Below are 26,973 nucleotides of genomic sequence, written 5' to 3' on the forward strand. Positions count from 1 at the left end.
GGGCAACCTGTTCCAGTGCCTCGCCATCCTCACAGCAAAGAATTTCTTCCTAGAATCTAATCTAAACCTACTGCCTTTCAGTTAAAAACCATTCCCCCTTGTCTTGTAACAGTGTGCTCTTGTAAACAAGCTTGCCATCTTCTAGGCTCCGTCCAGGTACTGGAAGGCCACAGTTAGGTCACCCCAAAGCCTTCTCCAGGCTGGACAATCCCAATTCTCTTAACCTTTCCTCACAGGGGAGCTGCTCCATCCATCCAATCATGTGAAAGGGCTGGTGTTTACAAATGCTTTGCTTTTAACACGACCAAGGTAAGAAAATGGCTTGAGAGTATTATTTCTTCTCTTGGAGCACACATTTCTGCATTTAAAAGTAAAATGCCTTGAGAGCATTGTCTGTGGCTTTCCTCTTTAATTCTCTAGTAACCTCAAGATGGCGCTGTTGACTTGTCATTTATAAGACCTTCCTCTATTATACATTCATCCAGAACCTAATATCTTATTTACATTTCTTTTTACCTGTTTTGTTCTAAGCACGTTGCTGCAAAGATGCTGACTTTCTCTGGCTACGGATGCTTTAGTACTTGCTGGTGCAATTAATTATAATTATCTCCGATTTTCCATTTTGCATCTTTATGCATGCATTATAAAAATAGCTGAATCAAGGTCCTGGTTAACAACTATGCTGTTATGAATCCGAAATGCTACAGAGAGTGCAAACTGTATCAGTCACAATGGCAGTAATAAATGAGAACAGCTTAGGTTACAACTGTAGCGTTAAGCTGCTTAACTGCATTTCTTACAGTGTCTTCTTGAAGTATTATCACTCTAATATGACAAATGTAGTATTTCTTGAGGTTTTTGAAATAAGAACTTCCTACCAAGATGTGCCAAACATAGTAAAAGGCATCCTGGAGATGGTATTCATTCTCTCAGGATTTTTGCTTTGAAATCCTGAAATTCACATTTTCCTACAAGGGCGTAATTGTTTTTCTAATAGAACGTGTGTAGCATTGGAATCACACTCAGGATGCACTTTTCAAACATATTCAGGAAATAGAACATTCACAAATAGAACATTTATGGGAATGGTGACTGCTTATGGAGTACTTCCAAAACATTGCCATCATGCTGGTGGATATACTAATGTCTTAGAAGGGAAGGGAAAAGTGTGCATATGGACATGGTACAGCTTAAGCCTTATAGGATTATAATAATGGTGTACACTGTGGAATGTTGTGAGAGAAATTAATTAATGTTTAATACAGATGTCAGGAATTTTAATAATATGACTAGTTGTGAGCACCTCTGGAGTTGCAGAAGTTTTATATGCATAAGAACAACAAGGATAACCTGGAGGGAAAGTTGTATTTTCTTTGAAAAATACGGACTAGTCTCCTGGTTTTCAGCTGTCGTGCCCTGTAACCTCTGCAGCCAGCTGAACAGCACTTAAAACAGTGTGAAAGGGCTGACTGGCTGGGCAGATAAAAAAATGAAAATCAGACATAAATATAGAGGACCATCAAACTTCTTCATAAAAGTGCAAGATGCCACTTCTGAGTCTCCTTCTCTTTGGGTCTCTGTGTGGCCCCTGCACCCCAGAAGGGTCTTCTCCACAGTGGTAAATCTGTATTTCTCCAGCTGTGGCAGACCTTTGGCTGTTGCTCATCACCCATTCCACCAAAGGGATGTGGAAAATATGTGGGGGGACCACAATGCCATCAGTGGAGCTGATGCCGTGCTGGAGATCCGGTAACCCCCCACATGGGGTGTTAATAGAATCTAGGTATAATAGCATATGAAACTTCTCAAAAACAATCTGACAGCCAGAACCCACTGTTCTCTGTCATGTTCTCCAACTCTACAAGAGCTGTAAAACATCAGTAGCAGCATTTCCATCTTTTCATTCAGCTTTAGTGGTTACTGCTTAGGGTCGATGGTTTAGCCTTCAGAGCTTGCCATAGATTGCCAGGGGTTTAGGGCTTACAGGGTAGGGTATCCCTGTGGTCCAGGGCCTTTGGTTTATTGATCCCTCTGCTGTCACGCCTCCTGCTTTTTTCATTTAAGATTCATAGCCTATATTTAGTGTTTTGTGGTTTGCTAGAGTAAATTGTAAACTCCTTAGAGATACAATTCTCAAATTCTACCCCTGAAGTAAGATCTGTAATCTTTCTTCACTGCACAGGGTTCCTCTCTCTGTGGTCTGTGTTGATTGATACTGGGACTCCTCTTAGTTCAGCTAATGAAGTCCACAGAATGGGTCAGACACGAGTGAGGGAAGGGGTGGATGGATCGGGAGGTGTCAGGTGTAAACCCAGGGTCGGCATTTCTCTTCATGAGGAGCTCGTGGGGATAGAAAGGAGACGCAAGAGACTTCTCTGTCTCCCACAATCCCCTTCTTCCTTCAGTATCCATTTTCCAATCAATAAACATTATAGTTTACTTGATCACTTTCCTGCCAGGGGGCACAAAGCGCTCCAAAATAAACCTTGCTAGAGTCCAGCTCTGCCTGGCCATTTTGCAGGGGCCTACAGGTGGAAGATGAGCAATTTGGATAGAGGTTGAGCTGAAATGCGTTTTGCCACTTCTGATTTTCATCCAGCTTTCACAGGGGGTCTCACAGGAGATCTCTGTCCCTGCAGCCCACTTGCTTTTCACATTCACATGTGTGCCTAGGTGGCAGTTCAGGGTCACTGAAGTGGCTGCTGCAGTTTGAAACAGAGGCTGTTGATTCATTCTTTGGGTTGCCTAACCCCTTCCTAACTGCAATAAAGCTAGTGAGCAAGGACACAAAAAATTGCCTTGGAGGAAGTGGGACCAAAAGCATAAAGTTTATTTTTGACTGTGAATAAAGTGTTCATCCTCATAAAAAGTGTTTTCTCCTAACCCCCTTCCTTCAGACTCACAGGCTGAGTGATGTTTTGGGGTGCTGGCACTCCAGGGAGAGGGAGAGAAGACAGAAACTGCTGGTCAGTGGAAGAAAACAACTGTGCACCCTCTCCCAGTGTCCCCAGTGCCCCCAGTGCGCAGGCCACACTGGGGCTTCTCAGAGCTGCACCCAAGCGTCCTAATCAATTCTACGTTTTGGAGAAGAGCAGGATGGAGGGTATGTGCCACCTTCTCCAGAGATGCAAGAACGGGATGCTCGTGTGTCACCCTTCACCCTTCCAGCGCTATTATTTGCTCTGTGCCATGAAGCCAAGTACCTACCTACCCCAAGAGTCCTGTGGTGTAAAGAACAGCCAGCCCTGGATGATGTCCTCACTGTTGTTGGCAGGAAGGTCCCCACAGATCACTATGTCCAGCAGGATGTCCAGGGACTAGATCATCTCTGAATGGCCACAGTAGCAGTGGAAGCAGATCCACTCTGGAGGGCTGTGCTTTGGCATTCCCGCAGGACACAGGCACAGCTCATCAAGTGGATGCTGCTCCCTCTCAAACCCTCGTTTGTCCGGGCATCCCTGGGGATGTCAGGGCTGCACTGGTGGCACAAGGCACTCCCACTGCCTTCTCACCAGTGCCTGAGTATTGTTTACAAATTTTGGGTTGTGAAAGAAAACCTCTGCTGCTGCAAGGGGACAGTTGAGTGGGGAAAACCCTGCTTTTATCCCCTTACCCCTACACATGTATTGGCAAAGAAAAAAATATCCTAGGCCAAAGCTGAAAAAGGGAGTAGAACAGCCCAAATCCTTCTGCGACTGAAAACAAAAAAGGAATCCCTACTCCTCCAGGACATCCCAGAAGTCCTGGGTGCACTCTGGATGGTCCATCACAAGCACGAAGCCGTCGGGGAGCTCGCACTAGTCCAGGAGCCTCAGGACGGCCGCGGAAGCCACAGAAGGACGCCGTAAGGAGCAGCACCGGTTCCAGGGGAGGAGGGGACCGCGATGCCGTCAGGGGGCTGATATTGCCCCGGGGGTCCGGATCCCCCTGCCACCCCCCCAAAGTGGATGCTCCGGCGTCCCCCTGCCCGGCCCCACCAGTGATCGGCACTGCCCGGGCCCGGAGCTCCACGGCCCCGGTGACTCCGCAGCGCCCCGGGGAGAGCCCGGCGGAGCCGAGACCGCGGCGGGGCCCAGGGGGAGGGCATGGGAGGGATGAGCGGGATAACGAGAGGAGAGGAGGCAGAAAACCTCTCGGGAGTCACTGCTCCAGTTGATGATGCTGCAAATGCTCTACTGGTCACTTTTTTTTCTTTTTTTTCTAATTTTTTTTTCAGTTTATATTCCATCTTCAAAGCCACTTTCATGGAAGTGAAGTAGCACTTGCTGCCGAGGTCACCTCGGTAAGCATTATTGCCGTGATTTGCAGAGTTTGCACGTGGCCTGACATATTTCCATTGCCTCAGTTGTGTGCAAGACTTGCTGTCAGAAATGGAAATTGATTCTACAACCTTTCTGCAGGTCCTGCCCCTGCATCCCTCATTGGGCTGTTTCTCCACATCTTCAGCTTGGGAATATTCACAGCTTTCTCAAAAAATCCCTGAAACATCTCAACCAAAAACCCCAAAACCAACCAAACAAACAAAACCAACCCAAAGAGAGCCACCTCCCTCCCCCCTCAAACCCCTACATTTAGAAAGTGGGATTGAAGAAACTACTATGCTGAAGAGAAGTATTTTGAGGTCTGTACATACTGAATAATGCTATTTAATTCTCTCTAATTAGTAGTGGATAAGATACACTGTATGTAAACAATTGGTACAAAGTTGGAGAAAAACTGTGAATGTTTTGCATGGATTTATTATTGTTATTATTATAAAAACATGTACTACCAAATATGCTGCCAACTTCAGTCCTAATCCATTATCTCACAATATTGGGTTGTGAATTAATATTTTTTAGTGATCTTACAGTAGAATCACCAACTGTTCTCTTACAGAAAATCAGAAGCATCGACAAGGAAAGCACTGAATAAAACCAAGTCTTTGCAGTGGACAGCTTTCAGTATATGCAAACACAGAATTGTCTCCTACTCTCCTTGTTAGTAACCAAACACAGAACAATGATCATCTTCCCCTATTTACAGGCTCATTCTCCCTGGTGACACAGCCTGGAAGAACAGGAGCTGCTCACTTCTTTAATGCCTGGAGGACTCCTTACCATGCTGTAAATCCTCCTGTGCTGTGCCAGCCCCAGCAGTGCTGAGGAATGGGACAAGAACCCAGCCTCACTCCACATGTCCCCAACTGCATTAAGACCCATGCAGTCTTAATGCAGTCAGGTTCCTTCCTGTCCTTGGCAAGTAATAAATAATAATAAATCCATGTAAGTAATAAATAATAATAAATCCATGAAATAAGCAAGAACATAATATGTAACATATAATATTGTATTCTGTGTATAAATATATAACATATGCATGCAAATATTAAAATACAAAATATAATGTCTAATAGATACATGTATGTAGTGTAAATATATAATATAATAAAGAATTAAGTAAATGCATGTACCAGACATTTCTCTGCCTGTGAGTTATTCTAAGAAAATTCCTATTTATGATTTGCATTAGCTGGCAGTGAGATTTTGGTCTGTTTTAAGCATGTAGCTAGAAGAAACAACCCCATGTTGTCTTTGCACAGCTATTGAGTCCCTTTCAAAACACCAACACAGGCCACAAGGTAAACTGAAAATGTCTTTGTGGCAAAATCCAACCCATTTTATTACTTAAATTAAGCCCAGTAACTGATGAGAGGAAGTTCACTATGAATTAACAGGGTGAGCCTGTCTGTATGTGCACTCAGTCTCTGCTTCCTCATCGAGGTTGCTCTGAGTAGTGTCTCTCTTACTTATGTGTTTTATGAAGTGGTTACTTCTTCAAGAAAGAGGAAGAAAAATTATAGGGAATTTTACATAGATTACTGAGGAGGTATCAAAAGACTATATTTGATATGCTTTCAGTTTTTAAAATTTTGTCTAAGCTAATTGTCCCTTGGGACAATGGGAGGGAGAGTGGATATTAAAACAATGGTACTTTCTTCACAGGTACTTGGGGTTTCACTGTAATTTCCCTGCAATGGTAGAAATGTTAACCCTAATTCAGCATCATTGGAAGCAAAGAATTTCCATGTAACTTGTAACTTCCATGTTTTCAAGGCACAGGTTATAATTGGGAATTCTAATTTAGTACCCATTTTACAATTACATCTTCCTCTGTGAGTTATGGAGAAACTTTTTATAAAAATTTGGGCTTAACATCATAATAAAAAGTCCATTGACCCCTTCAGCTGTTAATTAGGGTCATCTCTTTCCAGTGTATTATTTCTGGATTTTCTCTTACATTGATCATCATTAATGTTTTATCTATCTACTTCTGAAACATTTCCAGTGTGTGGACCTGAGTGATTGGGGCTGCTCTTGCCAGAAGACACTGGCAGCCAGGGGATAGCAAGACTGCAGGGCTTGAGATACTGAGGAATGAGATGGCTTCCCCACAACCTGAAACCTTTCCATCACTCCTGGATAGATTTCAAAAAGACAGTACACAATTTAGGTAGAAGTCCCTGATGTGAGAATCTCTGAGTCAGGGTTTAAAATTATATCAAAGCCACAGCTCCTAACGATCAGCCTTTGAGCAATAATTTCAGAACCTGCCCTCAAGATTTTCTGTAAATTTTCTTTCATGTCCCTTAGAGCATCTACAAAGGATGGGGAACTCCTAAGAAAACCTGTTCTTTTTCACAAAATATAAGTCCCACTAAGAACTATTGTAGTAAAAGCTGTTGACAAATGCATTTCCCCCATCCCCTGCTGGTAAGTCCTTTAAGTTTGAGGCATGAGTGACATCAGAAAAATGACAGTATGGGGGCTTCACAGCTCTGAGAGACATCTGCCATGCATCAGACACTGCTGAACTGAGGTTTGTAAACTACCAAGGGAAGTTGCTGCAGTAGGAAATGTGAGGGTGAGATTATTAGGTTTTGTCCTTGGATGGTAAATGCAGGAGGAATTCTGGCCCTGTGGGAGCTATTGATGCTATTGTGGCCTGGTTGCACACAAAGTCCTGTCCTTATGATTTAGAGTGCTTATTTGTTTCCAAATCTCTTTCCCCACCATCCCTCATTTCTACTCTCTCTGGGGATGATTCAGTGGAGTCAAGACACATGGGTATGACACCCATCCAGCAAAAACACTTGAGGACACATTTTAAACTGAGCAAGTGCTTTATTACTTCCTGAAGAAGAATGTTTTTACAAAGTGATACTTACGTTTATTACAAAAAATATGTCTTATAAACAAATCATTTTAACTAAAGGAAAACCCAAAGAAATTGTCCCTGTTGCCCAACAATCAAATGAGGCTGGCAGAAGGAAGCAAGAACTTTGGAATTAATAGAAATAACGAATTCTAACCCTGCCAATTACTTGCTTTGGATTTTCTTTTCCCTCTTGCTGTCTTTGTTCCTTCTTGACTGTCTGCTCCATTTCCTTTGTATTTTTCAGTCACACTGTTGTTTTGTTTTTTTTTTTTTACTGAAACAAATAAAACCCAGAAAACTACATTGTTTGTTTGACCACTGTGCTGAGAACTCTTTAGAGGGCTGAGGAACTCAGTTCACTGGAACTATCAGGGTAAATAGATAGCAGCACAGAAAGAAGTGTGCTCAGTGCAGGCTGGTATTTACCTTGGGTGTCTGCATATTCTTTTGATGTGAAAGGAGTATTGTACTCTCCTCGGTGCTTTGCCACAGAAGCATTTCTCCTGCAGTAAAACTGAGAAAGCAGGTTTAATCATTAGCTGGTTTGCACCTTGGTGGCTTCAAAAGGCTATGTGGAGACCTTGCTGATCATGGCACTCAGGCACACCCAAAGGCAATCTTGAAAGGAAGAGCTGGAGGTGACCATTCCCCCAGAAAGGCTCCAGCTGTCCCAGATAAGCACCTGTGCAGGAGTGAGGAAGGGGAGCTGGTAGCAGTGCTGCAGGCGGGAGGGTCCCCAGGCACATGTGCTATCCTGCTGGCCCAGAGGGTTCCCTCTCTGGGTAAAGCAGATAAGACAGAAACATGAAACTGGGCTGCCTCCAAGTCTGAGGTTACACTGGGGCCTGTCAGTCAGAGGGAACAGCGCTGGGCTCCTGTAACTGGGTGGTCCCTGCCATGGGCAGGCCGAGCACTGGGATTTGGCTGCCAGAGATCCACATCCATACACTGGGATCTCTGTCACCATCCCAACCAGCACAAGCAGGCTGTGTGACACACTTCACAGCAGGTCAGAGAGAGAGACTAAGGAGGTCAGGAGGACGCTGTGGTATGTGGGGCTCAGATGAATCACCTCAGCAGAGGGGAGGCTCACACATGCTCTGGTAGGAAGTGCTGGGCTCTTGCTGCCCCACCTGCTCGATAAGGCCAGAGCCAATTCCAGGAATTCATCACGTATGACAATGTAAAATTATAATGACAGAGAACAAGCAGCTCCTCCTCTCCCTCCTGTAACATTTCCCAGCCTACACAGTGCTTGCATATTGCCATAGAGAAGGTCTCAGGAGCGGCCACATGTGCACACCCAAACCCTTGCTCACCCACACAGTGTCCTAGAGGGCAGTCCACTGGGATGTAGGACTGTGTCAGCCTAGCCTTTTACAACTCCTTGGGGATATGTGAACACACAAACACTATTGGCTGACTTTCTGTGTGCTTATAGGCTGAAAACAAGTCTCCATGAATCATTCTCCATTAAACATTTTTCCTGCTTTTGATTAGATACAAAGGTGTTGCATATAATTATCAACAACATAGAAGCTTTGAAGATCAATTTAAAAAAGATCTCCTAATTCATTCATTTTTAGCAGTTAGTGTCTATACGTGTTTTGATAATGCCTATGGTGATTTTATATAACCACGGTGCTACAAAATGCATGTACTGGAGCTTTAAAAACAATATGTTACTGCTCCTCAAATATATAATTTGCTTATTTTTATATTTCTCTTTTTACAAGGAGAATATCTTTCTCTAGGGAAATTTCCAAGAAAGAGGTAGACCCTGGTTTATCTAATTGGCAAAGACACAAAGTTTGTCTATTTTATGTGTCTAGTAAAAAACTGAATGAGCATATTCCTCGAACTTTAGTTGGCACTGTTCAGGATTCTAAGGTTATTCACAGTTTAACTGCAACTTTTTGCACAAGAGCTTGACAAATGACATGAAAAAAGACCTTTATCCCCACAGTTAACTAACCAGATAATATACATTGTTAGTCAATAAGGGAGATGGAACACGTATTTCACAAACAGATTACTTGGAAACTTGACTGACAAGTCCTTCCTGGGCCAGCCCTGTAACTGCTGGGTTTAACAACTGCTTTGTCATCTTAGCAGTGATAGAAATGGGTTCCCTCCATGGGCTCTGCAGCCAACATCATTTAATCCACCCATGCGGACATGAACCCCTGTTTCCCCAAACATTCAGGTAGAAACATCTGCCTAGATATAAAGCAGGGTAACACAAATAAAGCTTGCAAGAAACAATGTTCACAGTCACTCTTTTGCTATGCAAATAGCCATTGATAATGAACTGCATGGAATTAGCTCATAAGATTTGGATGAAGGTGTTTTGAAACCTCATGCTCCAAGTAAGGCTCTTCTGTGCCTAATCACCTACATAAATGACCTGCTTTCCAAAAGCAGCCACCCCTTATGTTTGCTTCTGAGGGAACTGTCAACTGCCCAGGGCTGATGCTATCTATGCCTGTGAATTTTAGTTTGGAGACGCAGCCTTGAACATGACATTCCTAGCATGTTAGTATAACCATTGGTCTTGGCAGGACAGGCTACTGGATTCTACTCTTCCTGCTGGCATTGCTCAGTTTGTGACATTAAAGAACTCACTTAGCTCATGTTCTTTAAAAGAATGAAGAAAATCCTTGTCTTATAGTGGGCAAAACCAACAGTGGGGGCAGGAGCCACTTCATTACCCATTGACTTAATCTAAGCAATTTACACCAGCTTTCTTTATAATCCAGGACAGAAATGCGCACGCTAAGGCTGGAACTCATCTAATCAAGTACACAGCACTTTAGGAGGAGATAAACCACCGTTGCAGACTACAGTGACAAAGCTGATTAGATCTCTGCTGACTCTAAAGGGAGACTTGTGATCACAAGATGTTTGTGTATCAGCTACCAATTTCCAAACATGAATTCCTCCCTTGTTGTCCAGTTAAGGCTGTGGTTTCATGAGCAGCATCAGTAGATGCCAGTATATAGTCACACTCTTTTCCCTGCCCCAATTACATGGTCCTGTCTGTCAGCTCCAGCAATCCTGCTGCCCTAAGTAAATGCAATTAGCTTACTGAACTGGCTGAAAAGCAATGAAGATGAAAAAGAATTTGGTTTTTGGTTGCACTGGCAGGCAAAGCTGATGCCCCTCATGGCATCACACACCCTGATTGCTAGATCTGGGGCCTGATTAGGAGCAGGAATAAAATTTCTGAAAGGAACTTGCAGTGGCCCAGTTTGGAACCAGCTTTTAGTTGGACCATCTTAACCTGAGAACAAAATGGCCTCTGTAGAAGGCAGTTCTGAAAATTAATAGATGCAGCTACAGAACATAACCTATGTTTACTGCCTTGGGATATGATTTGACAAACATCAAATATAATTGATCCTTAAAAAGAGTCTTTCATGTCTCCATCCTTATGTGAAGGCCACGTGTGGTATCTGGGAAAAGCAGCAGTGTCCAGCAGGTCTCAGAGTTGGGATTGCAGCACATTCCAAGTCAAAGTATTTATTGTGTAATAAAGGCAAATTCATCTACCTCAAGCTGACACAGTAAATATCTAAAACATAAATGGTAAAATGACGAGTATGCTATTGTTCAGCCAGTTGAATGACTTTACATATTTTTATATGTCAGGACAGAAGGCTGCAGCTCTTGCCTGGTGTGTGTTGTGGCAGCAGGAGCAGTGTGTGGGTAGGTGAGCTGGCTGGAAACACCAGGAGTACCTGGGCTGCTGGGGAAGGTGAGCCTGAGGCTGCCCTCCAGATCAGACCTGTTGGTGCTGGGTCAGGGCAGGATCCTGCCAAGATGTGCTGCACAGGGGCCCCAAGCCTGAGCATGCCCTGCACGTCCTGTGCCACCAGGCTCTTTGCCATGCTACATGCAGGCCTGCCTCGCACAGCAGAAATGATAGGATGTGCCGTATCCTGCGCTCACGGCTGTTCCAGGAAGCAACCTGTAAACTCTGCATATACACAGCCAGGGGGATGGCTTCCTTTCCAATCTGCCTGGGGATCTTCCTCTTCTGGTACCATGTTCTTACATAGCCTAGCCCAGTTGCTGAGACTGAGGTCTTTGCACAGTGTGCCCTCGATGTCACTGAGCTCCCAGGAGACATGGAGATAAACCAGCACAGCTCCACTCATGAGGGCAAAATGTACCACCAAAGGGCATTGCTTCTTTGCAGCACTACATGGAGGTGCTCTGCAGCTTCCCATGACTCAGAGCTGCACTTGTTGAACTAGTTTTGAACTGCCTTTTCCAATGCCAGTACATGCACGTTTATGAGTTCCTACAGTATTAATTGTTCCTGTAGGGACTTACCTCAAAGGACCTGAGTGATCTTCTTCCAACAAGAGACCATCTAGAGATCCTTCACCAATGAAATCCAGCATCATATTGTGACAGGAAATCCCTGCCCCCAGTTAACCAGCTTGGGCACCAGAAAGTACTGTGAGCTCTCTGATCAGACCTGATACTGTAAATAGGTGTAGCAGGCCCCAGCAGTGATTAGCACATGTCTCTCTCAGTGTCTGTCCTCAGCAATTACCCATTGATTTGTTGATACTCATTAGCATGGCTCCAAGAGAATTGGCTTGTTCTCATGTTCTTTCTAAAGATAATAAAAGGCAGAGCTTAACAGTATGATTTATGGAAAATGCCATACGAATGATAATGATTTATTTTGGTAATAATTAAAAATATTATGAACCATTCAGATGCAAAGATATTTTTTTATTCCAGAATTCCATATTTACAGAATTTCCCATCCCTGTTGAATCATTGTTACTCTTTCCACCAGAGAGCCACACTGTGTGCAAAAGTGAGTAACACCACAAGTTTTCCTGCCTTTTTTTCCTTTAATGATTAATATGGTGGTGATTTTTCTAGTTGGATCCACTCAAGCACTGGCTGGATAAGGCATTAGTTCTAACTAATACCTTATCAGTATTAATTTCACAGCTGATTAGAGCAACTATTTTGCCTGCTTACTTGTGGATTTTAAGAAAATACTATTTGTATCATAAGCAGACAAACTGGTAATCAAAGCAGGCAGGAAATGCTCTTTAGTCCACCAAAAAGGGCATGCCTGTTCATTAGAAACAATTACAGATTGGCGTACAGCGGTGCCCGAAGTTCTGGAACAGTTACAGGAAACTGAACGCCATTGAATCAAGTAAGAGCTTGAAATAAAAATGCAAAATAAAGGAAAGATCAAAACTGGACATGAGAGGAGAGGCATATTATAAAAATCTGATGTTTCTTCATTAGGGAGAAAATGTTTTGGAAGGAAAGAAAAAAAAAGGGCTTTTAATCTGCTTTGCAAGGTTCAGAAGAAGTATAGCAGATGATATACTGATCCACTCAACTTGCCTGGAGTTCTGCCACCGACTTCCAAAGAGCCCAGATTTCACAGACACAGTAACCAGGTAGAAAAAGAAATCTCTTTAGAGAGCAAGGTGTCCTTCATTTCCTATCTCAGTGCCAATTACTGCTATAGTCTTTCTTCACATGTCACAAACAAAAGCATGTAAGCACATGCCTAACTTGCCTCTGTTCAAATAAGGCTTTTTAATTAACTGCAAATACATGTCTAAGTCCTTTCCTTGATAAAGCTGCTTTCCTGAATCAGTGCATAAGAGTGAATCCAACCTAGAGCTACGTGAACAGTAATATTCACTTCATTTGTGCTATTTCCTATTACAAGGAACAGCCTTTCTTTATGCAGGTAACTGGGCAGTGGGTGCTCCTGTTTGACTTTGGTGTTGCTGACTGCATCTAATTTGAAGAAACCTTGTAAGGACAGCTACCAGAGAGAGAGAGACACTGCCTGTGAGAAACGCAGCCTAAAATGAACACTGACAGCCTTGAAGTGGAACAGACAGATGGAGTCATATTTGCCACAGTCCCACAAGCCCTCATTAAAAGCCGACAGGTCTGATGACTGCACAGAAAGGGGAAGTTAGGTGTTAAAAGGAGGCAGTGTGCTCTGTAATATGTGACTGCATCGGTGGCTTATAGGCAGGGTTTCACCTTTTCCAAGTGGAAAGGCACAGAGTGATGAAGAGCCCTCCATGGTGGAAATCTCTCCACTTGCAACCCTGCGCAGAAATTCAAAGGGAAAAAGCAGTGGCTTTATTTACTCAGCAAACATGCTGAGTAATAGCAAAACTCACAGCCAAAGTCCTGTTCTTCACACCGTGCTCGCCTGGCTCAGGAGAGCCCAGCAGGACCCGGTACAAAACGTTTTGCTGCAGGACAAGTGACAAGCAGCAGCCCTCTGTTCAGACCTGTCACCTGGCTCTGGGGGGAGGAAGCTGTGTGCCAGACATCCACAGCTACTTTTCCCCTTGGAACACAGAGCATTTATGGTAAGTAAACAGATTTTAGATGGGTCCTTCCACATCTGTGGACCGGAAGCTGAGCTGAGAAAGAATTCTTTGAGTCATAAACAATGCCTGGAAGCCTAAAAAAAACCCAACAAAATAAACCAACAAAAAATCCAGAGTCCTCCCTACTCTGAGGACAAAGTATTGTCCCTAAAAGCATAAGCAGGAACATTGTGTCTCCTGTAAAACACCATTTAGGGTTTCATTAGGTACCTGTATCAGTCACTTGCCCATTAATCTTAAAACTGATGATGTTGCCAGATGGACAGCCATAAGTTTAGGAACTATCCCTGTTCCTCTTGGCTACTGGTGTACAGTAATACAATAGACAAGCCTGGAAACAGCAGCATACAGCCCACTGGTTTCCAATAAAGAGTGTGGGGTAGAGGTGGCAGCGTGAACTCCTGTGTGGTCTAGCTGCCGGTCCATGCCTGGCACGGTGGCAGCAGGATTGGGTTGCCACAGGGGATCATTCATCAAAGTCCCTGTATTTCAAGCCCATGGAGAGAGCAGTGGCTGGGTCAAAGCTATACGCCCAACTCTATTCATCAGGGAGCAGTGGAAGGCCTCAGGAACCATTTTTCTTCCCTGCCTGGGAAGAAACCACACCCTCCCATTCTCCTGGGGTATATGGTCCATGTCTTGTGGCTTCTGGCCCTGAGTGGAATTCAACATTCAGCCTGGTATAGCAGGACAAAAAGCTATTCCTGGACATGCCTAAGGATCAACAAGATGCCATGCTGTAAGTGGAAGGCTGAAGCACACTGATCAGTGGCAAGGGTATCCTTGTGCAGATCAGGAGGTCTTACAGTGATGTTAAAAAGATCACAAATTGATCTGGACATCATTTGAATACCAAGGAAGAAGCCTAAAAATCCCCAACTCCCCTCCTTAAATCAGGCAAAGCTCTTGACACAGTTTATAACGAAGTTTTATTCATCAGGGTTCTACTGATATTGATATCCTGTTTATTTCTCTCAGGAGGGGACTAAATACCTTTAATCAAGAAAATTATGATGACACCCCAGTGGCAACTAAAACCCAGTTTCACAAATTCCTGAAGCCGAGCCAATGAGAGACACCAAACTTGTTGTCCTCCTTTCCTTCCTAGCTAAATTCCATTGGATTAACAGCAATCCCTGCAAAATGGTGACCCACTTCACCTGCAGGAATTAAAGGAGGCTTGAGCTGTACCAGTTTCTTTGAACCATATATCCTAAATTTGAGCAATTCTTCCTTGTTAACTAATGCCCTGTGTGGGAGTGATGACGACACAACATGGGCATGTTCCATTTCCATGTAATTGCCATTCAGCTTCCCAGTTATTTACTTCTTAGTGAGTGATGTTTGGGCAACGGGAAGCCAGGCAGGTGAGGAGAATGTTATAGTAATCCAATTGCTGACTGTCTTTACAATGGTCATTAAAGAATTCTCTGTGGGCTGCTACCGCTACGTCCAGTGTGTAGCACACCCGGATTTTGACACAAGGATACTCTCACAGAAAACAGGGTTCAGGGTCATAGGTCAGCACAGCAGTGGTTGTGGTGCTCAAGCCAGCTCTGCCATGTGAGGAAGGTTAAGCAAAGGTGAGGGGATGGCACACAAGGATAACAGTGTGACATCCAGGTGTGGGCTCGCGGGGATGCTGCCAAGCACAGGGGAAGCCTGTCCTGAATCACTGCTCTCAGTTATTCTCATTGATAACGCTTTCATTGTGGATTTGTGAGCTCCTTCTGTCATTTTACTGCTGAAATGGAGTCAGGAACCTTTGCACAGATCCTGAATCACAATCCCTTTGAAATCTCCAAGTATAGGAAAAATATTTTGCATTCTGGCTAAGTCTTCCTTCTCAGGGCACCAGTTCTCTTCCTGCCTCCATGGGCCCACACACACAGCTACATCTCTACAGCTGCAAAGAGGTGCAAAAAGGCTGCTGTCTCCTCTCCATCTTCTGCTCATGGAATATTCTTCCACACTTCCTCTTGCTGCTGTGTTTGTTGGTTCCCTGGAACACAGTGGGCAAAGTAAGAGATCATCTCTGCCTTTTTGTAACTTCAGCTATTTTTTTCTTTTTTTAAATTTTGTGGTTACCCTTCTGTGATTTTTTTGGACGCCTCAAACACTTGCTTTCCCTTTCCTAACTACGAGCATAACAAACCAAAGAGTGTCCAGGGATTGACTTTTTAGCATTTACATATTTTCTGCTACAAAATTATAAAACAATTATTATAAAATTTAATAATTATTATTTAATATTATCGCAATTATTATATCTCTTATTAATATGTTTTTATATTATACAGCCTTTCAAAACTCCAAGCAAAACTTCTTTCTTCTTTTTCGAATTTGTTTAGCCGCTCATCAGTTATTACTGATCGCGTCCGCACTTCTCTTACTGCCCTCAGTGTCACGAACAGGAAAGGAATTAAACAGAAACCCCTCCGCAAAAACTCACAGAAAAAGCGCAAATCCCACCCGAAATCCCCGCTCAGGACGCGTGACGTCACAGCGCCCCTCACGCCGGGCCCCGCCCCCGCGGCCCGCAGGGGGAGCCCCGCCCCCGGGCGCGCGCGGGGCCGGGGCCGTGTGAAGCGCACCTTTTGCACGAGTCCCGCTCGCCGCGGGCGGGGCCTGCTGAGGCGGGGCGGGAGGAGAAAGCCGGCGGGATGAGCCAATGGGAGTCCGTCGTTCCCCGGCGCGTCACGCGTGGCCCCGCCCACCTCCCGTTTCAGACGCGGGCGGGCGGAAAGGGGCGGCCGCGGCTCGCTGGGCGTTACCGGGCGGGGGCGGGGCCCCGCTGTCGCGAGGGCGCGCGGACCAATGGCGACCGGGGCCGGGCGCGGGGGCGGGAGGGCACGGCCGGGCGGGCAGGGCGCGCCGGCCAATGGGGCGCGGGTGGGGGCGTGGCCGAGGCGGCGCTCGGGTTCCGTGTGAAAAGAGTGAGGGGGCTCGGGTGCAAAGTTTGCTCGCCCGGCGCCTGCGGAAGGAGCGGCGGCGGCGGCGGCGCGGGGGGAGCGGAGCGGAGCGGAGCGGCCGCCCGAGAGCTCGGGGCTCCGACCGCCCGCCGCGCTCCTCGCGCCCCCGCCGGGGCAGCCGCGATGTGCGGGGGGATGGCGGCGCAGGGTCCGGGCGGGCCGCGGTGCTGGCAGAACCGGCGGGCGCGGCTGCTGTGCATGCTGGCGCTCACCTTCCTGTTCTTCGTGGTGGAGGTGGCGGTGAGCCGCGTCACGTCGTCGCTGGCCATGCTCTCCGACTCCTTCCACATGCTCTCCGACGTGATGGCCCTGGTCGTGGCGCTGGTGGCCGTGCGCTTCGCCCAGCGCACCCGCGCCACCAAGAAGAACACGTTCGGGTGGGTGCGGGCCGAGGTGATGGGCGCCCTCGTCAACGCCGTGTTCCTCACCGCCCTCTGCTTCACCATCCTGCTGGAGGCCATCGAGCGCTTCACGGAGCCCCACGAGATCCAGCAGCCGCTGGTGGTCATCGCCGTGGGGGTGGCGGGGCTCATCATCAACCTGCTGGGGCTCTGCCTCTTCAATCACCACGGCGTCGGGGGCCACGGGCACGCCCACGGCCACGGGCACTCGCACGGCGGCCGGCAGCAGCAACCCCGCGGCGGCCCCAAGCCCGAGCAGCCGCCCGGGGACGGGGAGGCTGCGCTGCACCGCGAGGAGACCAGCACCTTGGTGGAGAACTGCAGCAGCTCCAACGGAGTCAACCAGGAGAAGCTGGGTAAGCCCCGCGGGGAAGCGCCGCTGCCCCATCCACACGTAGAAAAGCGGGAGGGATCCTTTTCCCGAGTAGGATGGTGGCCGTCCCGGTCCCACCTGGTGCGGGCTCTGTGAGGGTTCTGTGGGAACCATTTGTCCCTGGGGAAGAGGAGAGAAACTTTCTTAGCAGCTCTTGGGGCACATGGCTGTCGTACCTCTTCCTCACGTCTTTCCTTCGGATGCTCAAAGCTGCATGTTTGTTTTGCAGACAGGTCAGAATGTAAAAGAATGTAAAATAAAGCAGTTTGCCCTGGGAAAAAAGTTGGTTCTGCAAGGGAAGGCACATGACAAGCGTTTCTTGCCTAGCGACATGAGCTGTCACAAGACGCTCTTCTAATGCCATCCGACCTGGCTGCACATCAAATGGAGCGCGGCTCAGTGCCTCGGTCCCGGCAGCTGGATTGCTCCATTGGGTCAGTTACCAACTGCCTGGGAAGCTACTCTCCATCTAAACCACACGTACTGAAGTCTGTTCCACTGCCATAACGTTCTGCTTCTTCATAGCATCGGTATTAAATAGGAGGAAGTCTTGGAAATTGTCAGTCAGAACTGTGGAAGCCGGAATGTGGAGCATGCTGGTGTCAGGGCGCACGTGTGGTGTCTTGGAATAATTTTTCTTTAGCTTTCTAAAGCATGTGCCTTCCCACTCACCTGCACACAGACATGTGTTTAAAATCTTCCCAATTGTGGTTAAACGGTTTCATGGATAGGAGTTTTTGGGTTAATTAAAAATGAATCCAGAAGCCTGGATAGTTCATTCTGAAGCCGCTTGGTCGAAGCCTAGTATTGCGTGCTAGTGGAGTGAAAGGTGTGTGTGATTGCCACTTCTCTGTTCCTAGGGAATCCTTGTCGCCAGAAGGAATGGACTTCAGGCTTTGGAACCAATGCTCTCCTTCAGTTTCAGGGCGATTTCAGCAGACCATTGTCGTAGCTTAAAGGGAGCTTTAATTGACCGGGGTGAACTTTGCTACAGTTTCAGGTTTTCTGTGGTCAGAGGTTCCAATACACATTTGAGAAACTTAGTTTCTGCTTCTCGTACTCCATGCTGGCTTTGGAAAGACAAGTTTTTCAAGAGAATGGGAAAGTTCCTCTGAATATACTACACCATTTTCTTGACCACATAATAAGCTCTTAATGTTGGTTTAATTCCAGCAAAGGTATCCTAATAATTAGTTTCAAACAGTGTAAAATTCTCTTTATCCTTGGTGTCATGCATACCTTGGCTTGGGAGTTATTATTTAATGGTGTAAAGTTGTGCTTTTAGCCAAGTTTTGGACTAGTTAGACCCAAAGGTTATAGCGTAGATTAAAATGCATATTGTTGTGAGCTAACTTGTCTGGAATGTCTCATGGATGTGCTTCTGGCAACAACAAATAATTTGTTGTGGGTATTTAGATGGTAGTAGGGCATAATTTTGGTCACAGTGAAACTTTGAATTAAGTTTGTATTTCCTTCTGTGCCCTATCATGATTATGTAATGGATGGAGCTATTCATAGTTTGCCTATGGAAAAGTTACAGGTAAAGGTGATTTGAGGCTTGGGAGAATATGTAAGATGTAGAGATGGAGACAAGGGGGGGTCCTGTGCCTTCATTAGAAATCGCAGAGTGGGGTAGCCCTGATATCCTAAGGTGGAAGTGAAAAATAGGCATAGCCTTAGGGGCTAGTCCTGCACAGGCATTTCTGTGCATGCACTTTATGCAAAATAATCAGTTTTTTGGTACATTTCAATGAGCGTATTTCAAATGGACATGTTTTAACCATTTGTCATTAAAAAAACATTCAAGAGCTTTCTGGAACTATGTTTCCTGTTGCCCACTCTTACAGATATCTGTACTGACTTTTCAGATCTCCATTATTCCAAATACTTGGTACAAAGTAGAGCGTTCCTCTTTCCTTGCTCTCGTGATGGACCTTGAGGTCTGAACTCTGTAACCTGACATATTTCCCTCTAATGTATTTAATTCTCTGGAAAGTTACAGGTCCCATGCTCCATAACATTTAGAGGTAGTGTGGAAAATGTAGCTGGAGCTTCAGGGCAGAAGTGTACTGGATGAGGTAATGAGCTGGGGCTTGGAACTCAGCCTTGGTAGAAGCCCACTCCTTCTTCAGAGAGGAGAGGACTTGTGCCACTCTGCAATTGCAGAATCGCAGCCACGAGGGCAGAACAGCAGAAGCTGCACGTCTTATTAACGTGTTAATGTTTACAAGGCTCTGAACTCAATAACCTCAGAAGCAGTAAGAGCTCCTTGTTTCAGTTTGTCAGGCCAGGGGCCAGTGCCTGTTACTTGCTTTAGCACTGGAAGTATCCAAAGAAGAACTTCTGAAGAAAAACAGGAGGTTAATCATGTACAGTTCTCTTCACTTTGAACATTGGAAGATGATTTTCTTTCAGAAAGGATTCTTCTTTGTAATGATGTGTGTCTTTATTCCCATGCAGCTGGTTAGCTGTGTTGAAGTGGTAAATATTGCAGACAGTTGTGACAAAGGAGGGCACTAAAATGTTAATTTATGCACAGTCCATGACATATGACTATGGACATCAGAAGCTCTATGTCACTCAACATCTATATGTCACTTGCATTAAAATTATAATTTTACTATTTATTTATTTTTAAATATAAATAACAGTAGTTCATATCCTCAGAGAATTTCAATGATAACTTACGCTGCCCCATAGTCAATTCTGCTGGTAAATTCTGCCTTTCAGACCCAAAATTTCAGTTGATTGTATCTCATGGTCATGCTAACTCCATGCACCATCTTGGAAGAACTACCTTTTCCTTGAATTCACAAGCCTCTTGAAAAGGCTTTGGTAAACCTGAAAAGAAGCTACTACACAGCTGTATTCATACAGCTTTTGAACTTCTAGCTTCAAATTTTAATATGAAATAGCAATGCAGTCCTATGGTTAAAGAGAGATTTTAGCAATCAGTCAGTCTATCAGTGTTTCAAAAGAAGGAGCAAATGTAACTAACTGAGCTACTTAAACCAGCTTTTTTACATATCCTCTGCAATTCTGCATTTAGTTTTAAGAAACAAGCAGTGAATAGGCAAATGGTTAAACAGCTGGAAAAGGTGAAAGTAGTTTGTCAATAGAGTAAGTTAGAATGTAGTCATCTTCATTCTTTGCCACTGCACATCTTTAATCTCCATGTACAAACAGTTGCCTTCTAGATTATTTAGATCACTTATTGGGAAAACTGAATTTTCCTCAGCCAGAGAAGATGTTGCTAAGTGTGTGGGTTGAGTTGCTTTTCGGTTTCATACTCAGCATGCCATGATTACTGTTGGATATGATTTGATAAGGAATCACAGTAACATGTATTATAGCTCATGCCTAATTGTTTCATTGTTTTTTGTCAGGTGATATGAAAGATGACATGAGTGACGTACAAGTAAATGGGAATGCTGGCCATTATCCTCTGGATGAAGAGGAAGTTGAAGAAGACTCTAGTGCACAGCTTAACATGCGTGGAGTTTTTCTGCATGTTTTTGGAGATGCCTTAGGTTCAGTCATTGTGGTAGTAAATGCCTTACTCTTTTATGGCTTGTGGAATCCGTGCCCTGAAGATGGGCCTTGCTTTAATCCATGCGTCAATAATCATTGCATGGAAAATGCTACTTTATCCCAAGCACTTGGCAGAGCTAACAAATCTGAGCAAGAGAGCATTACGGTGGCTGGTCCTTGCTGGTTGTTATATTTAGATCCTGTCCTCTGTTTGATTATGGTCTGTATACTCCTTTACACAACTTACCCGTTACTTAGGGAGTCAGCCCTCATCCTTCTACAGACTGTTCCCAAACAAATCGATGTCCATTCTTTGAACTCAAAGTTACGTACCCTCGAAGGAGTTGAAGCAATCCACGAGTTACACATTTGGCAGCTAGCAGGCAGTAGGATCATTGGCACTGCTCACATCAAGTGTCCTGACCCTTCCACATACATGATGGTGGCCAAGCGCATCAAAGAGATCTTTCATGATGAAGGGATTCATGCAACTACCATTCAGCCTGAGTTTGCCAGCGTTGGCTCTGAGTCAGGGAGAGGGAAATGTGAGTTGCCTTGCAGGACTCAATGTGCTTTGAAGCAGTGTTGCGGAACAGGAGAAGATAGTACTGCAAAGAAGACAGAAAAATCCTCATCACTTAGTATTTCTTGTTCAGAAGTTGTCATTGAATTTCCGAAAACGAGGAGGACTAAGTCGGAGAGCATCCCTTCAGTGAAGCTGGAGGCGAACACCGATCAAAATGAGCAGTTTGAGTCATCTTTGTAACTCCCTGAGGGGTGCTACCTGAGTTGTGGAGACTTTGTCAACAGCTGTGTTGCAAGAGGAAGAGACAGACGTTTGAGATGCAATTTTGCCAAACAGTGTAATTGCTGAAGTCCTTGTTCTTGTCATATTGCTAAATATAGAATGCCTGTTTTAAAGAATATAATGTCACTGTCATGATAAAATGTGTTTGTGTTGACTTTGTTTGACTGAGACAGGCAGAAAGTGCACCCATGCTGTAACACTTCAGAAAACCAGTTTCAGCATGTCAGCAGAGACACTTTTTGCTGTGGTTCAGATTAAGATACTTTTTTCCAGTGAAAAGGTATTTGAGGGATAAGCAAGTAGGAACTCAATTTGTGTTACAGATTCCTTGGACCTACTTTTTCCTTTAATATTTGATTTGTAGATACCTTAATATATTGTTTATTTAGAAGCCCTAAGAAAACCAAAGTTCATAGAACATTTTAAAAAATATAACTACTAAAAACTGGAAACCACTTTGCAGTTTCACATATTTTTCTTAAAGCTATGTAATAATAATAAAAAATGTGAAGGCTTTTCTAGTGAATTTATTGCACAGCATATTTTAAAGACAACATCATGTGATTGCCAGAAATTGTCCCCTCTTCTTCTGGTAAGGTAGCGAGGTAAGTAAGGTAGCAAGGTAATTGAAAACAACAGATGTGAAAGGGTTTATTTTCTGTCAGAACAGCAGTTCAGGCTACTCTGTACTGCTCTGTGATCAAGACATGAGACTGGTCGATAAGGTAACGCAGACTTTTTACATTTTATGGATTTTCTGCTGTTTTTCCTTACTTCCAAGTTCTGTCTGGTGATGAAAGTCTTTGAGGTTTAAAGAACCCTTGACTCAACAGTGCTGTGAACAAATACTTAGCTGATACTGAGTTTACTAAGATAAAATAATTTGTTCTGTCAGTAAGCACTCTGTTGGGGAAGGTCTGCCAAGCACCAACAGTGTAACTCCTGCTTTCAAGCACAGACAGCAGCTCCCCAACAGGTAACGTAAAGGTGCATTTTGCTTCTAGCTGAGTGTGTCTGTAAACACTTGCAGTGATTTCAGTCCTGGTCCCCCACTGTGTCCTCAGAAGCCCTCCACTGACTTTTAAGGAAGTGGTGCAGGGAGTAAGATTTCATTCACTGTATTTCACTCTTTGAGATGTTTATGTATCACATAATTTCACTTACTCAGTATCTGAATCAATGGTTTAAAATCTTGACTCAGTTAATTGACAACTGGCTCTAAAGAAGCTGTTACAGTGTGCTGCCAATTTACACTTTAGGAAAGGAGAAACTGCTCTGTGGACTCTGAATTTGGCAGAGATGAGATGAGAGTTGAAAGATAAAACACCAGAAGTCTAATCTAAAACCCTGTCCCTTTTGATCCACTCTCACATTATGAACGGGAACTAATGTCTTGTGATTAACGGATTGCTCTAGTGTGCAAAACTGGAAAACAACTCAGATCTTCCATTCTTTGCTCTATGACTCTGGACATGATAAACACTTTGCCTCAGTTTCCCTGTCTTCAAATGGGGATAATACCTACCTCACAGGGGTGTTGTGAGGCTTAAGTATTGTGTGAAGAGCTCTGAGATATGTTACTGGAAGGCACTGGAAAGAGGATGAGCTACTAGATTACCTGGCATTTACTACTTTTACAAATGTATTGCAATACCTAGGCACAACCAGAGGGAACTGAGGATAGTTTTGGCCTTATGAAATTCTTTGATGCTGTGGTTTTCAGGTTTTTAACAGTATTTAAATATAGATTTTTTTAAAAGAATGTTTTGTTAGTGAAGGGAATGTAGCTTTGCCTCCAGATACAGAACACTTCCCTAGTTTGCATTTCTAATTTGTGTCTTGCATCATAATTACTCCTAAATAGTACAACAAATAGTCCTGCTGCTCATCAGACTCAGATTGGCCCAAGTCAAGTCAGTGGTTCTTACCCAAGCTCTCAGCAAAGCATTGCAGTCAACTCTCGATTATCCATGGGTGGATTACCAGTGTTGTGCATTAACTGTGCAGTCTGTGGAGCCAAGACCAGCCCCCCTTCTCATGCCATGCTCTGGCCAAGTGCTGTGTGCCAAAGCACGGGCAAGGTGGAGGTGCCGGCTCCGCTTCCAGGGAGCCCCATCACAGGCTGTGTAGTTGGGGCAGCACAGCACTGCCCAGGGGTTTTGCCCCTTGGCTGCTCAGACGCGTTCGTGGGAAGCTGTGGGCTGAGGATGGGTGGGATCAGCTTTGTGCTGGCTTGGGATGTTGGTGTTTTGCAGCAACCAGCATTACTCACTTTTTTCTGTGTATATGCTTGTTGTATAGTCTCATAAACTAACTTAAGTGTGTTAATATAGTATTTATATATGCTTTTGTTTTTCTGAATTATCTTAACTCTTTTTTCTGTTACCTGTATATGATCTAGAGTTGACTGTTAAATGAGATCTTGTATGAGACTGCGTTTGCCGAGTATGCTACCACAGCTACTATACTACAGAGTATTAACCAAGTAAATTTTGAAATGAACGAAGTACTATTTTTTTTTAAAATGTATATCCTTGCTTTCTATGGTAAACTTTCACTAATTATTTTCATCACTAGTTTAAAATTCATCTCAATTGTTAGTATGAATTGTTGAGGTTCTGCCATATATCACTAACGTACCATAGAACGTTCTTTAGTTTACTTTAAAAAATACCAACAAATCAAACCATGGTAGCACTGAGAGGTCTCATTGACTTCTCTCCTCTCTCTTATAAAAAGAGGGCAACTAGTAAGTCATAACACTTACCATCATTGGTTAATAGTCTCAGTAAATGCATCGGAGTAGAGGGAGTTGTAGTCACTAATTCCATTTTAAACTATTTAATTTTTTTAATTTTTTTTTTTGGTGCCAGAAGTCATATTTTTCTATTTCTGTGTCCATTGCAGGCAATGGCTAGCTAAAAAGACAAAAAGCTCTCCCCCTCATTATTTTAAGTATCAGGACAGGATGCAGAGGTGACAGTGATGATGGTGATGATGATGATGGGGGCAGAAGGGGGAGTTGCGTGGCCTCTCTGTCATGTGCCCTGTTGCACATGCAGCACCAGCTGGTGTTTCCAGGGCCCTTAAGTCTCCTTAGCCTTTGATGGCAAACTCCCTGAAAGCATAGAGTGAGGTCAAGGGGGTGGCTGTGCAGCAGCAGGAACACAATTTCTCCGTTCTGGCTGTAGGAGACCTGACTGTAGCCTGCTAGCTTGTGAAATAGCTTGATTTTTTTTTTTTTTTTTTTTTAAGTTGACCTGTCTGGAGTTACACAGACTTGATTTGTTCTGAAGATCACAGTTTAAGAATACTGAGAGCATTCAAAAGCACTGCACAGTCTCTCTTTATTTTACTTTATTTTTTTTCCACAAAGCATGAAACTAGTGAATCTCATGTAAGTGAACACTGCAGTGGTAGGGAGCTAATTATGTTGTGTATCACATTCCTGAATTTTTAAAATAAAAACAATTATGGAACACTGATTTTAAGGAAAAACAATTTTGTACTTCAGCATATAGATTGTTTAGGCTTCTGATTAAATGTGTCAGAGATGTACCAAACATCACTGGATGAAATATTTTACCCTGACTATGTCTCATCCAGGAACATGCTATTTTAGAATCACTTCCTAGATTGTATCTGCACCTAAGGTGCAGTGCAGAACTAATTCAGACACTCAGTGGGCTAGCCACAGTACCATTAATCTTCCTTTTTAGCAGAGTAAATTGTTTTTGTGGAACCCCGAATAATTGTAGCTGAATTGCTTTCAACACTCACTGTGGGCTTTGGTAATATCTGTAGTTGCCACATCGCAGTGTGTGGTATGGACATACACAGAGTTATGTAAAAGAACCAGCCCCAACTTGTGACTCCCCAAAAGTCATGGCAAGGGCTCACTCCTGAAAATTTCTGTATTCTTAAATAGTTTCATCAGGCTGACGAGTACTTACTTGCATGCCAGGAATTACTTGTGGGAGTGAGTCCAAAGCTTCTGCCAGTGTGGCCTGGCTTTTAAAGAAAAAAGTACCTAGATTTTATGGATGTATTAAAATCAGGACTGCTATGGTGTCTCTAAATTTGCTGCAGAAACACTGTCAGTTTGGTATAATTCCAGGATTTATTCCCTTTCCCCATTCTCTAAAAAGAAAGGGAGAAAAGCCCACTGAGTGTCCTAAGACTTGTTAACAAGTTCAGCAAAACTGACATTGCTGTTAGCTTCTGAAATCATGCCATCTGAATTTATTAAAAACTGCCTGGTGGAGTTTGGGGAGAAGGGATAAAGATTATTGCCATTTTCCTTCCCCTGCCCCCTGCTTTGACTGCACTTTCTAATCTCTTCAGCTATGGAGAGACCAGGGGAGATGGAGGGGGTGAATTTTGTAACTAGATGTTCTGAGTTCCATGTGGAGGGAATGGGAAATACTGCTAACTATATTTAAAAGCATATAAATATGCTCTGACTATTTTAGTTCCATAGCATAGCATCAGTTACACCCTTTTTAGGTATGCATTTAAGTGGTTCAGGTCCACAGTATCTTTGGCTTTTCCTTTCTCTGCTAGACAGAAAAAGGTGGATGCTCCATTTGCCTGAGCTAAAGCCAGAGTTGACAATTTTCCAAATCAAACGTAGCTTTGCTGATAACAGAAGGTCTGATTATTCCTTGTGACCTTTGCTTTGTGTGGTTAGCTGCCTGTGAGGTACAGCACCATGTTTTAGCAGGCTCACATTTATATTTTTTTGCACTCACCGTGTTGTCTAACTAGTTGAAAAGCAAAACCACAAAGCTGAAAAATATCTTTCATCTGTATGTCTCCAAAAAGCACATGGGATTAATTTGGCTTCTTTTTTTTTCATGTCCTGGATCCTGTTTCTGAACAATGTTAAAATATAATTGGCATAGCTTGTTCATTGATGATATTTCTTTTTGCCTTCTTTTAAAATAAAGAATAATGTTCTTTTTTGTTCTTTTTGTTTGTTTGTTTTTAAGTATTAAAATGCTGAGAAAATAAATGGAGCTCTTGACTATCAAATACATTTAGTTGGGATTTCTTTCTCAGATCAGCTCCCAGGAAGGAATCTAACTAGTAGAAATGCATATTCACCACCTCCCAGAACATCTAAAAGAGATAAAAAGAGCACAAATAGAGGAGGTGGAGATTAGTAAGTGGGTTTTAAAGTCCTGGCCTCCAACTGTCTGGGTTCCAGGTCCAATTAAAAGAAGAGTTGCTCAGTTCTAGTATCGTGAAGAGTTAATTATACAAAAGGTATTTTTTTTATCTC

General features: G+C 44.0%; 1 protein-coding gene and 2 long non-coding RNA genes across 3 annotated transcripts; 1 reads left to right on the plus strand and 2 right to left on the minus strand.

Annotated features, from left to right (window-relative positions):
• Window positions 1-7,143: 7,143 nt before the first annotated feature.
• Window positions 7,144-7,948, minus strand: LOC117244116. Its single transcript, XR_004496594.1, has 2 exons — window positions 7,624-7,948; window positions 7,144-7,471 (listed from the first exon to the last, which is right to left on the minus strand). It is a non-coding gene; the product is annotated as an uncharacterized LOC117244116 (long non-coding RNA).
• Window positions 7,949-14,514: 6,566 nt separating this feature from the next.
• On the minus strand, window positions 14,515-16,265 carry LOC107202411. The gene is made up of 2 exons (XR_001520676.2): window positions 16,057-16,265; window positions 14,515-15,606 (listed from the first exon to the last, which is right to left on the minus strand). It is a non-coding gene; the product is annotated as an uncharacterized LOC107202411 (long non-coding RNA).
• Window positions 16,266-16,642: 377 nt separating this feature from the next.
• On the plus strand, window positions 16,643-26,658 carry SLC30A1 (solute carrier family 30 member 1). The gene is made up of 2 exons (XM_015623138.3): window positions 16,643-17,333; window positions 20,737-26,658. Exons 1-2 carry the CDS (start codon window positions 16,700-16,702, stop codon window positions 21,645-21,647), a joined length of 1,545 nt encoding a protein of 514 aa, XP_015478624.1. The 5' UTR covers window positions 16,643-16,699; the 3' UTR covers window positions 21,648-26,658.
• The last annotated feature ends 315 nt before the right edge of the window (window positions 26,659-26,973 follow it).

This window comes from Parus major, chromosome 3 (genome assembly GCF_001522545.3).
Source record: "Parus major isolate Abel chromosome 3, Parus_major1.1, whole genome shotgun sequence".
Taxonomy (NCBI): Eukaryota; Metazoa; Chordata; class Aves; order Passeriformes; family Paridae; genus Parus; species Parus major.